The sequence below is a fragment of the Odontesthes bonariensis genome, chromosome 19 (assembly GCF_027942865.1).
Source record: "Odontesthes bonariensis isolate fOdoBon6 chromosome 19, fOdoBon6.hap1, whole genome shotgun sequence".
In the NCBI taxonomy this organism is placed as follows: Eukaryota; Metazoa; Chordata; class Actinopteri; order Atheriniformes; family Atherinopsidae; genus Odontesthes; species Odontesthes bonariensis.
This window is the reverse complement of record NC_134524.1, coordinates 22,932,381-22,945,971: the sequence shown is the minus strand read 5'-3', so window position 1 is coordinate 22,945,971 and position 13,591 is coordinate 22,932,381. Positions and strand designations below refer to the sequence as shown.

The 13,591-nt window shown below is 40.5% G+C and overlaps 1 protein-coding gene across 1 annotated transcript in view; it reads left to right on the top strand.

The window, feature by feature from the left end:
• Window positions 1–13,591, top strand: part of col4a5 (collagen, type IV, alpha 5 (Alport syndrome)) — a 66,250-nt gene that overhangs the window by 31,226 nt on the left and 21,433 nt on the right. The window contains exons 4-23 of the mRNA XM_075451662.1: window positions 1,231–1,275; window positions 1,624–1,668; window positions 1,772–1,834; window positions 2,034–2,087; window positions 2,409–2,435; window positions 3,194–3,274; window positions 3,590–3,652; window positions 3,749–3,784; window positions 3,880–3,921; window positions 4,026–4,118; window positions 6,013–6,066; window positions 6,162–6,218; window positions 6,379–6,423; window positions 6,513–6,566; window positions 6,670–6,711; window positions 7,309–7,396; window positions 10,120–10,407; window positions 10,567–10,656; window positions 11,791–11,861; window positions 13,397–13,588. Of these exons, the coding sequence (XP_075307777.1) occupies window positions 1,231–1,275; window positions 1,624–1,668; window positions 1,772–1,834; window positions 2,034–2,087; window positions 2,409–2,435; window positions 3,194–3,274; window positions 3,590–3,652; window positions 3,749–3,784; window positions 3,880–3,921; window positions 4,026–4,118; window positions 6,013–6,066; window positions 6,162–6,218; window positions 6,379–6,423; window positions 6,513–6,566; window positions 6,670–6,711; window positions 7,309–7,396; window positions 10,120–10,407; window positions 10,567–10,656; window positions 11,791–11,861; window positions 13,397–13,588 (1,530 nt within the window). The remainder of the gene's footprint in view (window positions 1–1,230; window positions 1,276–1,623; window positions 1,669–1,771; window positions 1,835–2,033; window positions 2,088–2,408; window positions 2,436–3,193; window positions 3,275–3,589; window positions 3,653–3,748; window positions 3,785–3,879; window positions 3,922–4,025; window positions 4,119–6,012; window positions 6,067–6,161; window positions 6,219–6,378; window positions 6,424–6,512; window positions 6,567–6,669; window positions 6,712–7,308; window positions 7,397–10,119; window positions 10,408–10,566; window positions 10,657–11,790; window positions 11,862–13,396; window positions 13,589–13,591) is intronic.

Below are 13,591 nucleotides of genomic sequence, written 5' to 3'. Positions count from 1 at the left end.
TGAAATTGAGAAATGTTGGAAAAATAAATGCTCAATTTGAATCTGATGCCAGAAACACTCGTTTTTGAATAAAAGAAGTGGGGCAGCAAAAGACTGCGGAAGTTATGTAATGCTGAAAAGTATACATATATAAGTATACAACTAAACAAATAAATAAGCAGTTAAAACATCTCCAAACCAATGTGTTCAATTAGCAACAGTGTGGAAATATGATTGGGTATGAGAGGAGCATCGCAGTCTTTAAGAAATAAAGTGAAAATGTCACCACTCCTAACTGCGAGGGCAAATAGTTCAACAATTTGTAAAAGAACTTCTTCACTAAAGAAATGACAAAAAAATTGGGGATTTCCCCACTGATGGTACATATCACTCATCAAAGGATTCAGTCATCTCTCAGCAAAGAACGAAGCTGAAGTATTACTTAGAATTTTGTTAAACATAAGAAGAAAACGTATTAATTAATTGATAAAATTGTTCTCAAATCTCAGTTTTAACAATTGAACGTTGATTTTAACGTCATCGCATTGTTGTTCAGTCCCAGCTGTAGTGGAGATGAGTTCTACTCCATTAAATCATTGTTTTTCTTCTTTTTGTTTTTTTTTAATTATTACGTGTTTATTTTTTTTTCTTGTCTATAAAATGTGAATGGACATTTTTTTGGATAAACCTCACAATAAACTGACTGTAGAATCATAAGAATATTGCATCATCATCACCTGAACTCCAATGTAAGGTAATTAGGCCACAATAAACTGCTGGTATATTGTATTTAAAACACTCACAGTTGTCGTTCTACATTTCGTAGGTACCTTTACTGCCTAAAATTGACTACCTTTTTTTTTTAATGATTTTGAAGCAGTACTTTTACATGTAATGAACTATTTTTTACACAGTTTTGTGAGCACTTTTATTTGAGTAAAGGTTCATGTGGTTTATGTGGGCATAAACACGCTCGTAATGCCAAGTAAATGTTCCCTGTTCATGAGACCAGGATCAGTTCTCAAAACAAAGCTTCTATTACCAGTTTTGGTGCTCAATATACTGATCCTCCCACTCCTATTAGGAATCCATTTTTGCATTATGCAACCAGATAAGTTGCCAAAACAGACAATCTCTAAAAGTATTTTAGACCGACTTGAATTGCTTTATTTATGATATATACACTGTTTGAGATAATTCAGCTAGTTGTGTTATTAATGTCTTCTCTTTTCATGTTCTTCTTCCTTTCAGGGAGATTATGGACCTCAGGGACTAGTTGGTCCAAAAGGAATCAGAGTAAGTCAAATCAACTTTAAAAAGCCCTTTGCCGCCATTTCTCTCGTCAACAGTATTTATCAGGCTTTTAGAGGTCTTGTCACATGTAGAAGTAAAAAGCACATTGACATTATTTTAACGGTCGATTTATTTTGATATAAATTAGATGAGTGAGATATCAGGGGAAAAAAAGGTTTGTTTAATTTTTTCATCAAGAATAAAGAAAAATGGGGTTGTAATACCCCCTGTGGCCAGTAGGGGTCCTCGTTTCACTTTATTCCAAACAGTCCAGGTGTCATGAAGATTTTTTATTCTTTGACATCTGAAGTTTAAGTTGCTGATCAGGGTGATTATTTTTGCTTTTAACAGGGACCTGCTGGATTGCCAGGATTTCCAGGAATGCCAGGACTTCCAGTGAGTTTTTAAAAGTCTGACGTCCCTCTTCGGCAAATTTACATTTTGCCAAAAACTGGTCAGGCTGTTTGATTCACCTTTCTGTTTACTTCCTGTCTGTCAGGGTCTACCTGGACAAGACGGTCCGCCGGGGCCAAAAGGAGTGCCGGGTTGCAATGGGACAAAGGTATCACATTAAAAGTCTGTCAGACAAAAAAAAAAGAAAAAAAAAAAAAAAAAAAAAAATAGAAGGCAAACAAGAAAATGGCACTTCTTTAGAGGGTGATAATAAGCAATAATTCATGTTCTCTCAAATATTAAGCAATGTTTCCATATTTACATTACTTTCACATTAGGGATGCCTTGTTTTACTTCTTCTTCTGTAGGGTGACAGAGGTTTCCAAGGAAATCCAGGAATCCCTGGTTCACAAGGATATCAGGTGAGTCAGTGACAAAAAGAACTTTGTAACAGAGCAGTCAGGGTACTCCCGTCCTCATTTTTTAAACATATGAACCCAAATGAATGGCACGACATGAAAAGCAGCGGTGAGACATCATTATCGCCTTGCTTTTTGTAAAGGGGGCGAATTCTTTGGTAAAGGAGAAAATAAAGGAAGCGATAAAAGTTCCAATCCTTGGCATCTAGAGAATCCAACTGGCTGTTATTGTTAGTACCACTGAGGAAAAAACTAGACTATTCAATTGAACCCCAAGTGTCCTAACTGATTCCACATCCTCATGCTCATGCTTGTCTCTTCTAGGGTCCACCTGGTCTACCAGGACAAAAGGTAAGTTCAACACTAACCAGTTTCGAATCTCCACACTCTTGCCAAACTTCTGTTGTTAAACGACCAGAATCGGCGATGGAAATAAACAGTGTAGCGTCCCCACGCCGGCATGTTACAGGAGAAGAACTCATTTCTTAGTTTAATTTCGTTGCCAATGCTTGAGACTTTGTCATCTTTGCTGGTACAGAGTGTTTGGGGATTTCAGGTGTTTTCAGGAAGGGAAATATGAGGAGAGGGGCAGGGTCATTGAGCGGGCAAATCAAAAGCGGACATGGAGTAGGTTTCTAGAGCAGAACATTCTGTATGATTAGAAATCAAAAGAAGTTATAATACAAGTGTACTTTATGTTTAACGGCTTAGATACTTACACAGAAACAGACTTTGATCAGTTTTCGGAAGGACACCAAAACACAGCACTTGTTTAGCTAAATGTTAAATCTTTGTCATGTTATATTGTTTCATTCAAAGATACAATACGTTGTCGAATCATTTTTTAAATGATTACGGTTTCAATCCAAATTTATTGAAATTGTTTTCTATTACTTAGAAATTGCCATGAAATTGCACTTTTGCCTCCTGTGTTTCTTTGTTTTGGCCACAAGATGGTGGTGTTTCCCCTTCAGTTGACCACTGAAGGAGACACGAAGCCAGCTCGTGTTGTGTTCCAAATTTGACTTTTCTCAGCTCCTTGTATCTACAGTGCAAGGAGATTGTCGTGACTGACGGTCTCTTCTGGATGTGTTCTCTCTCCCCTTCAGGGAGACCCGGGTGATGTGATTTCCTCCAATCGTTTCGGTGACAGAGGAACAGTGGGATTGCCCGGATTGCCGGGAGCTCCGGTGAGCGAATTATTTTTCGTTGCCGTGTTTTCTCAAAACTTTTGGAAAGCACCTGGTCTCATTTTAGGTCCCGGTGAAGATGTCAAAATATTTTAAAGACACCTAAATTAAGATGTGTACAAAACAAGCATTTAACTGAATTTAAACTTTGCATTTGAACAGGAGCTGCAGAGATATTAAGGGTCTCTTTATTTCGTTATTATGAATTAAATCCTGTACGTCGTCAACTGCTTTTTTGTGATCGACAAGCAATATCAACCACTTTTGAGTGGTCACAAAGACTAAAAGTTTTTGCTGTGTGTCTTCATCTCACAGGGTCCTTCCGGGCCTCCAGGTTTACAAGGTCCAATCGGCCCTCCAGGACCCCAAGGCTTTGACGTAAAGCACCACTACTTCAACATAATATCACAGCTTTTTATGCTTTTGTTGCACAAACGAGTATTAGACCGACATTGAAATGTTTTGTTTTTCCAGGGTCGTCCGGGTCTTCCCGGTCCTCCTGGACCAAAGGTAAAGCTCTTTTTCATATGAGTAAACAGAGACAAGATGTTCGCATGTTATATTTATCCGGTACAGTATTGCTCACCAAAACGTTTTCTCAACAGGGGAACATGGGATTGAACTTCCAGGGACCCAAAGGAGAAAAGGTACAGTACAAGTGAAAGAAATAGATCATATTAAGGATTTTCCGACTTTTGACCATAAAAATGACTTCACAGTCTATCTAAACCAAGTCTTGTGCTTTTCACAGGGTGACAGGGGTTTGCAAGGACCTCCAGGTCCTCCAGGACTGGTTGGGGAACAGAGTAAGCCACCAGATTCGGAGATTCAGAGGGGAGACAAGGTTAGTAACTGTACCAACCTGAAAAGGAAATCATCACTAGTGTGAACCGCTACGTCCCACAATGCAAAGCGTAGCAACGATCAAAAAAGCAACCAGGGATACGGTGGACAGTCACCTTCCTGCAGAGCAGCTGAAAACATCTGGAGTTTCCGTTGCCAGTCAAACAGTGAGAGAAACTCTGGTTACTTCAGATCTTCATAAAAACAGCATCTCAGGTGTTCATTTTGGCCAAAAAAACTGAAATATTTGCGTAAAAAAGTTTGTTTTTTTTTAGAGACTAAAGACATCGTACGCATTACCAGCTTAATTAGAATCGATAATTTCATCGAATGAAAAAAAAGTTAGTTTGGATGTAGAACAAATAGATGAGCCGTCTCTCTCGCTCTCTTCGCCAGAAGAGAAGTCATAGACATAGTCATATTCCTTGACTTTTTTCTTTTGATCACTATTGAGAAGCTTTTCTTCCACTTTTATGGAAACGAACACTGCGTTCACATGCGCATCGTGCTGCATTCCTGCTGATGAACAGGCTGAAACTGGTGATCCTCCTTCAGCTAAATTCAGTGCGTCTCTTGGAGGAAAAAATAGAAATAGGGCTGGTTGTTGTTGGGAGCATTCACCTTCACAACCGTAGTGCGGTTTCCCTCGGCCTTGGCACGTTCGTCACACTGCAGTTGGTGGTGTGGTTTCAGATGGTTAGAGAGGTTAGTTGAGTTGCTTTGCGGCACTATTTGCACCGGATCTGCTCTTGGTCAACACCACTTGCCCTAAATCTAAAGCAATTCCAGCTGTGACGGGCGCATGCAGGCACACGGTCAACAGGGAGCGCTCGATATTCAACGTTCACGAATGGTTGAGCAGATATTTTAGAAATAGGACAGAAGTTGTGTTCCCACAGCTTCAGTGTTGGGCCATAAGTAAAAGTGTCCCAAACATTACACTTCTGTTCTTTTTCCATACAAATATGTTTTGACCACAGATGGTGTGACATATGAACTGACTAAAGATTAAGAGGTGGTTTAAGGATTTGGAATTAAACCAAACTGATGATTCCTGTTACCGGGGAAAGGGAACATTCAGTTACAATGCGTATGGGTGGCTTTTCAGTTGAAAGTAAGGGAAGTTAGATTAGAGTTTTAGGTGTTCTTGTTGATCATAAACTAATGTGGAACTCTCACATAGAATATATAGATCCATAGATGATATGATATGATTTTGGTTGATTTGAAAATAGTATGAGTTATGTGTAAAGCTCAAAGATGAATTGCTGTCAGAAAGTGTGCAGAGGCTCTTTGCACGAAGAGCTGACAATGAGGACCACAGAATGAATGAACGAATGAGCTTGTTCAAACAAAACGAGCGAAATGAGTCGAGTTCGCAGTGTCATACAGTGTAACAGAATGAAGAGTGTGGCATTTTGTTGGTTGTTTTCAAATCCCATTCAGCATCTTTGAGCAGTTCAAATCAACCTGAAAGAGAGTAAGTCAGTACATTTGAAATGTATTCGAGGCCAAATATATGAATAGTGAAAATTAGGACAATTAAGAAAAATATCAAATGTTATACTTGAATACATTTTTTCAAACCTAATATTTCATAGACGCTATAACATTTTTAAATATTCAGGTCAGGCCATTTGACTGCAGTTGAACAGTTGTTTCTACCACCAGGTATGGTCATTTTCCCAATTACCACAATCCACCACTAGAGGGCGTTATCAAACTTATCACAGCTGGAGCCTGCAACTTGAACTGCAGCCACATGATGGCAGCAGAGATCATCTACAGAGTCGGAGCTTTCAAAGCTTATTTGAAGTGTCGGTGAAGTACTTTTTCAGCGAGACAAATAGTTGGATTAAAGCTCCTTTGCACTTTTTTTCTTGTTTTCTCTGAAGGGTGACCCAGGAAATCCTGGCCCCAGAGGTGATTCAGGCTCTCCCGGAGCACCTGTAAGTATCTGCTACCAGCTGCGCTTCACATGACAGGAAGAAACCACTCAGATTGTTGGCCAGCCATGTTTATGCGTATACCGTTGTTATTTTAGGGTCCTTCTGGTGGACAGAAAGGAGAGAAGGGAGAACCAGGAGAGGCAGGCAAACGAGTAAGTACGGCTCTGTAGATATAACGATCTTAGAAGTATCCTAACTAAAACTGGTCCTGGCACCAATGGTGAAACAAAATTGGACACATTATTCTGTCTGAACCCTCTCTCTTTGAGTTCTTGTGCACAAACCATGAAAGAAAATTTCCTCCTCTTCCAGGGAAAACCAGGCAAAGATGGTGATCCGGGTCCTTTCGGAGTCATTGTGAGTTCCACCAACAAACTCCATAACTTGGAACACTTAATCATTTCTAGAAGGTTTGATTTGCATGTCTAATTCTTTGTCACCATCAGGGAATCAAAGGGGCGGCAGGCCTGCCAGGTTCTCCAGGCAGGGATGGAGAGAGGGTAGGTTTCATCCAAGTCTTATGACTATTTTTGAAGTATACATAACAATTTAAAAGGCAATGTCACTGACTGTTTGATTTGCACTCCACCTGTCTTACTATAGGGAGAAAAAGGTTTTCGCGGATTCCCAGGTCCTCCAGGACTGGTGAGTTTTTCTCCTTTTATCGTTTTATTTGACAAAATAATCATTACTCAAAGGTCTATGTGCTTTAAAGCTTATTCTGGAGTTTTCAGCAGCGTTGTGTTCTTTTTGTGTAAAGCGCTTACAGTGGAAAACCTCAATGCACCACGATGAAAGAAAGAAAAACTGTAAATCTCAGTAAAACTTAGCTTAAAGGGGGCTGTTTTCGGAAGAGAGAATTTTGAGAAAATCCTAATTTTCCTTCCAGTGCATTTTCTACTTCAGACCACCGGAGGGAGACATTTGTCTCTAGATTGTTTGCACGGTTAAAGTTTGGCCACTTTTAGCATATTCGTCAGTTTAAAATTGAATGATAGTTATGTGACTATCTCACTGTTTTTAATCAGGCCGAAGAAACAAAAAAGGTGTGTTAATTTGACCGAATAACTTCAGCGACATCCCATTGCATAATATATTCTGACCACATTCTTTTCTGTCTCCCTGTTAGTCTGTGTGTATATGCTTATATATCTTTTTATTAAATGTATTTTTGAGAGTTAGTTTGTTTCGTCTTTGTGTTGCCTCTAAATGTATTTTTCCTACTTTCTCTTTTTCCTTCAGGTGATTGGTCCATCCAATCAGGCCGGTCCTAAGGGTGAGCCTGGGTACCCCGGGGGACCTGGACCTAAAGGAGATAGAGGAATACAAGGTGAGTACACCTGTACACAGTGCACTCAGACATGGCCCAACCAATCAGAGAGGATTGTTTGCATTAAAGTCAGTTTAAGAAAGGTAGCTCGGTAACATGCAGCATTAGCTAGTGTAACGCTTCTAACTTAACGTTATATATATATATATAGGACCACTATTATCAGAGCTAGGTTCGACTATAAGGAGAGAATTGGCAACGACCAGGATTCAGATGAAGAAAAAGGAATAACATTTATTAAACACACAAGAAAGAATATTGAACCTCAACAGAAAAAGTATAATACCCTTAAGTCAGTCAAGTAGTCAGTCAGTTACCCAAAATAAAATATAATGAAGTTCAATGTTACATTTCTTTTCAACCCAAAGTTCAGTGTTTCATCCCCAAAGTTCAACCCCAAATGTTGAACTCAAAGTTTCAGTCCCAATGTTCAATGCTCAATAATCAATGTTCACGTATCCCTTTGAATCCTCAAAGGAAAGGAAAAAAGTAGAAAAATGCAAAAAAGAAGATCTTCGTACGTACTCTTGCAAAAATAAAATAAAACAAGGCCTTTTGAATCTTAATCTTATCTGTAATCCAGAACAGGATGCGTCCAGGTCACAGCTCACGGGTAGACGCACACGCACACTGGTCACAGTCCTTAGGAAGGCTCGCCGTATCTCTCTCTCTCTCTCGATCGTGGTAGAAGGTGCTCAACAAAAAAACCAATCTGCACACGGCAGTGTAGAATACCTCATTAGTGCCATGCAGGATTGTTTCACTTCATACCATAAGTATTAACACTTAAACTCAAATGTCATTTCTCTATCTAATATAAAACATGTACTGAAACAACTGTATAATACAGTAGCAGTTCAGTAGAATGACAGTGTGTCATTTGCATCTCCAGTTAACACACAATGCATTTACATTCACAGTTAAGCAATTACCATATCAACAGTAAGCCATTAGCGGCTTACTTTGTGTATACCACATCACATTACATTCAAAACGTCATTACAATGGCTTGAAGCCTGAAAACATTAGCCCAATAGAGTAACCTCGTAGCTGAAACATAATTGTCTGCACGCGCTTGCATTCGCGCCGCGGCATGCATGCATCACGCAGGGTGCACGTGATCAGAAAAGAAAGCGCCGTTCTAAATTAACACGGCGGTTTTAGAACAATAACATTCGGCTTCAATATATCTCCGACTGGTTTTTTAGCTCTAAGTATATCACACATAACATAAAGTACAAAATTAGACCATCAAAATAGTTCGTTTTACCTCAGAGTAAAAGGAAGCTAACCAGTGCCTAATACACTAGCTTGCATAGCAGAAACAGACACTCACCGGAGATTCAAGGATTTGTTAGATCCGATTCTTTATATTGGAAGCCCAAGAACCAGTTGGAGCAGTCTTAAGTTAAACAAAGTATTTATTGGAGGTCACAGGTCAAGTATCAGCGCTGGACTCGGAGAGACAGAGTTCTCGCATGAAATCCGTCTGACCAAGTCCCGAGATCTGGAAACATTTCATATTTATGTTCACCTTTATCTAAGAGGTTGTACCTACATTTGATGACGCATCATTGAATATTTACTCATGATGTGAGCAGGCCATCCACCGTCTTTGTCATGTTCTTTGGATGTGATAAACGATGTGTGTGTGTGTGTGTGTGTGAGTGTTGTTTCAGGCGTGCATCTACTGTACCAGACATATCTGTCCTAAGAGCCGCTTTATCTGACCCAGTTATTTTATCCCGCTACGTCATCTTAAAGTGTTGGACATACATTTGCGTTGTATGAGCAGAGTGTAACGTACAAACTAGGAACATAGATTATCTAGAGAACTACAGAATATGAATACATAAAGTCTAAGAATAAAGCCAATTTATAACAGATTAAAACCCCAAAACGTCTTCAGGAGTAGTAATTTAAACGATAACCTCTTCTTGAGTAAGATAAACAAAGGATTAGTTCGAAAATAAACGGATGATTGTCAAAACGTTGATAAATGTTAATCTTTCTTTCACTCGCGATTTCTCTATCAGCTTCAAGAGCAAAAATGCAGTTGTGGAGTCTTCCTCTATGTGCAATGCACTCGTTCACACACAGCATAGCGCCCTCTAGTGGACAGGGGGCGAACGCTACAACTACATTCAATAACCCAGTGTAACTTATGTGGGTTACACTAGCTAAGCATGCATAGATCTGAACAATATGTCCGCTGAAGGTGTTGAGGATGCAAAGATCACATGCAAGACGTTTATTTTCTGACTCTCCCTCTACTTTAAATAAAATGATGTCTAATGTTCTGCTTTCCTCTTATTTCAACAACCCAGACCAGCTTCTAAACGTTTTTTTCTATTTTCTGACTGTAAGCTCGAGCTCTGTCGTCGAACAATGACGTCAGAGTGTTTCCGATGAGGAAGCCGAACTCTTTCAGTGTCAGTAAAAAAAAAAGAGAAGTTTAGGTGACTTTCTATTTTTCATTCATTAAAAGTCCTTGAACTTTGTCGTCTCCCTGTTGGTTTAACGGTTCATCCATGAAGGACAAAAATCGCCTTCAGTGCACCATTAAGGTTTGCTCCAAAATGATCGGAGTTGGTAATCACAAGGTAAAGAAGGCAGGATCATGGTCAGCTAAACCTCAGCACATTATTTTTGTGACTTGGGAAGGACCGATAAGCTTTCGCATCAGTTTTTGATTGGGAGCTATTCCCTCTTGTCTTCCTCAGGTTTTACAGGTCCTCCAGGAGAACCAGGAAGATCAGGCTCCAGTTTCGGTGGTCCCCCTGGTCCTCCGGGGGTCCCGGGAGAAAGAGGTGAGAGGGGAGAACCGGGCATTCAGGGACTGTCTTTACCAGGTGGCCCAGGACGGCCAGGGAATCCAGGGAATCCTGGTCCACCAGGGCCCCCCGGACCTCCAGGCCTTTCCACCGACAGATCGGACTGCATCCCTGGACAGCCCGGGACTCCTGGTCGTCAGGGTGATAGAGGTTACCCAGGAGAGCTGGGCCAAAAAGGTAAGGAAGTCCAAAAATCTCTGAGCTGTGTTGTTTGTTTTTTTTTTTTTTTTTTTTACAGTATATAAAAATTAGCAAAATAAATGAGACTAATTGTCAACACTGCATGTGCCGCACTGCACTGAACACACTGATGCCAATGATCCAATGATCTTTCAGGTGAGAAGGGAGACACCTGCGTGAACTGCTTTGGAAGACCCAATTCTGTCCCCGGAAGAAGTGGACCTCCAGGACAGCCTGGAATTCCCGGTAACATTCATCAACTTTAATATCACAACTCTCAGCTTTTACAGTCACCAATTTGTATGCCTCTGACTGCTTCTGATGCAGCTGTTAGGATCCCACCAACCAAAAAACATACAGATCTGTACCATTAGAGCATCTGAAGATTGTAGGTGATGGTTACATGCAATGTGAAGATGGGGTTTTTACATGTTACACAGGCTTTTTGCATATAATAGTGCAGCAGTTTAAATCTTCCGCTCTCTACTTGTTTCTCCTACATAGGATTTGCGCAATGTCAAATCCAAAAGTTGTGTAACATGTAGATAAACCACTTAAAGCAATATTATGTTCAGTGTAAGATGGGAAACATATCCAGCGTCGAAAGACATTTGAACTATTTCACGATAGATGTGAACTCATTTAGAAGTTGATGGCCGACACGTGTGCAGTGCTGCCTGAGGACAGGATCATGGGCATCTAATCATACTCTTTTAATCTCTCGATGATATTTCGTGCTGTAGATGACGGCATATTCACAGACTTTCAAATTTGACGTTGAGGAAGATTATTCCGAAATTGCACCACAATTTATAGACACAGTTTTTTGCCAGACTACTGGACCTCAGGCCGTCTTTAGTTCGGAGAGACTCTGCCCCTCTAAGGTGCTCTTTTAATGCCAAATCCTGTTACCGTTCTGTGGCGAGGTGACGTCATTAGTTGCACACTTTGTTGCACTTTGTCCCAACTCTTTTGCGACGTGATGCTGCCTTTAAACTCAAGATGGGGTCATATTTCAACTAAATGTTTTACTTTCATCTTTTGATATTGCAATGGTGTTGACTTAGCAAATGATTACAATCTGTTTTTATTAACATTTTACAGTTGTGGTAGTTTCCCCACCGATACGTCTATGTTTATGCATTTGGCAGACGTAAGTCCAAAGCGACTTACACTGGTAGACGGTTAGGGTAAGGGGGTCTTGCCTAAGGAGGTACCCCTACTGGAGGTAGTACCTTTCATGTAGGGGATTTGAAACCAGGTCACCCACATTAAAGGTGGCTATCTATGTTACAGCTGTTAAGGTAAAAATCAGCAGAAAAAATTGTTGTGTCTTTCGAAAAGATGTGTGTCTTCATACCTTTATGTGTTTTCCATCAGGCTCTCCCGGCCCCCAAGGTTTTAAGGGAGACAGAGGGACCCCAGGCTCACCTGGCAATTCTGGCCTTCCTGTGAGTAGTTTTCATTTGTCTAATCCCCCACAGTGGTGCCAGAGAGTTTTTGCACTCTTCGAGATAACGCTAGCATACCTGTTATGTGTTGAGGAAGATGATATATTCTGTATTACATGTCTCAGTAGTATACATCTGAGGGCTAGTTTTGACCACGCATGTTTGTTGAGGCGCTATGAGGACCTCAGACGGGGCTTGTTGGCGATCATCAAACCCTAAAGAGTTTCCATCAGTCCACAGATAGATTGTTTATCAACGGCGTAAACTCTTTTTTTAGAAATAAGTGACCAATAAAACAAGAAAAAAACAGCACCAGTGATCAAAATCAAATACATACAATGCTTTTGTCAAACATCCTTTAACAAGTTGAAAATATGTCTCTTAGAGTGTCTTTCTATCTAAATATCTTTTGTTGTAGCATCATGAGCGACTTAATCCGAAACGTCTAATAAACAGAGGGTTATTACTGAAAGAAAAGAAAAATGTTTCAACCATGTGGTGACAGCATTACCTTCTTAATCCCATAATCTAATAGAGGATGTAGATGACTTTATTCTACAAAATGTGCTGCTGTGAAATAAAACACAATGCCATCAATTGCGTCTTGATGGCAGCAACAGCTCTGAAGAAAAAGTGGCCATGTTTCCCACTGTGTAGCATCCCCTTTTCTTTTAACAACAGCCTGTAAAAATTTGGGAACTGAGGAGACCAGTTGTTGAACCTTTGGGAGAGGAATGTTGTCTGGTCCTTGTTTGATGCGGGAATCTAGCCGGTCTTCTTTGTCTTACGGAGCCCAATGTTGGTGGAAGGTCTGGACTGCAGGCAAGCCAGTCCAGCACCCAGACTCTTCTATTAGAAAGCCATGCTGCTTGTCTAGTATGACATGTAAGAGACACATTTTGAGCATATGTTGCTCGAAAACCTGTCTGTACCTTTCAGCACTGATGGGGCCTTTCCACATGTGCAGGGTGACACTTCCAAAGGCACTAATGCATCCCCATACCGTCGGAGATGCAGGCTTTTTAACTGAGCATTAATGGTAAGCCAGATGATTTGAAAATAATGCAATAACAGGGTAGTTCAGGATTGAATTGAATCCTCTTGAAGTTTTACAGCAAATTCCAAAGGTAAATATCACTGCATTTGGCTGAAGAACACAAAGTCTTTCTGCCAGAGAATGGATAAACGGAATGTTTAGGAATGCCCCATCAAAACCTGGCCTTATAGCAATGGAAATGTCGTGAAAGGACGAGAAAGCAGGCAGCTCATTTAATGTTAAAACCTTCCAGCGACCCAAAGGAGGAATGGACGTCCCCCAAGCTGTTGTGCTTATTATTCATTTGCCAATCAAAGTAGTCTCAATTTATACTCGAAGCAAAAATGCATGTGCCTTTGGAGCTCAAAGATATGTAAAACTGGATAGGAAACTTGGACAGGAAACTGTAAAACTTGTCAGCTGTTAACTGTTTGTGAACACAAGTATATATTGAATTGATAGCCAAATAAGCCCGGTTGAATATTGTTTTCCATTCTAGGGTCGCCCTGGTCCTCAAGGTCCTCCAGGTTTCAACGGGGAGAAGGGAGATCCAGGTGAAGCCTTTAGAGTCAATGGTCTGAGAGGAGACAAGGGTGACACCGGCTTCCCCGGATCACCTGGTCTGCCTGGTCTGGATGGTCGACCTGGCCGTGATGGACAGCCTGGACCTCCTGGTCCTAAGGGAACTCCTGTA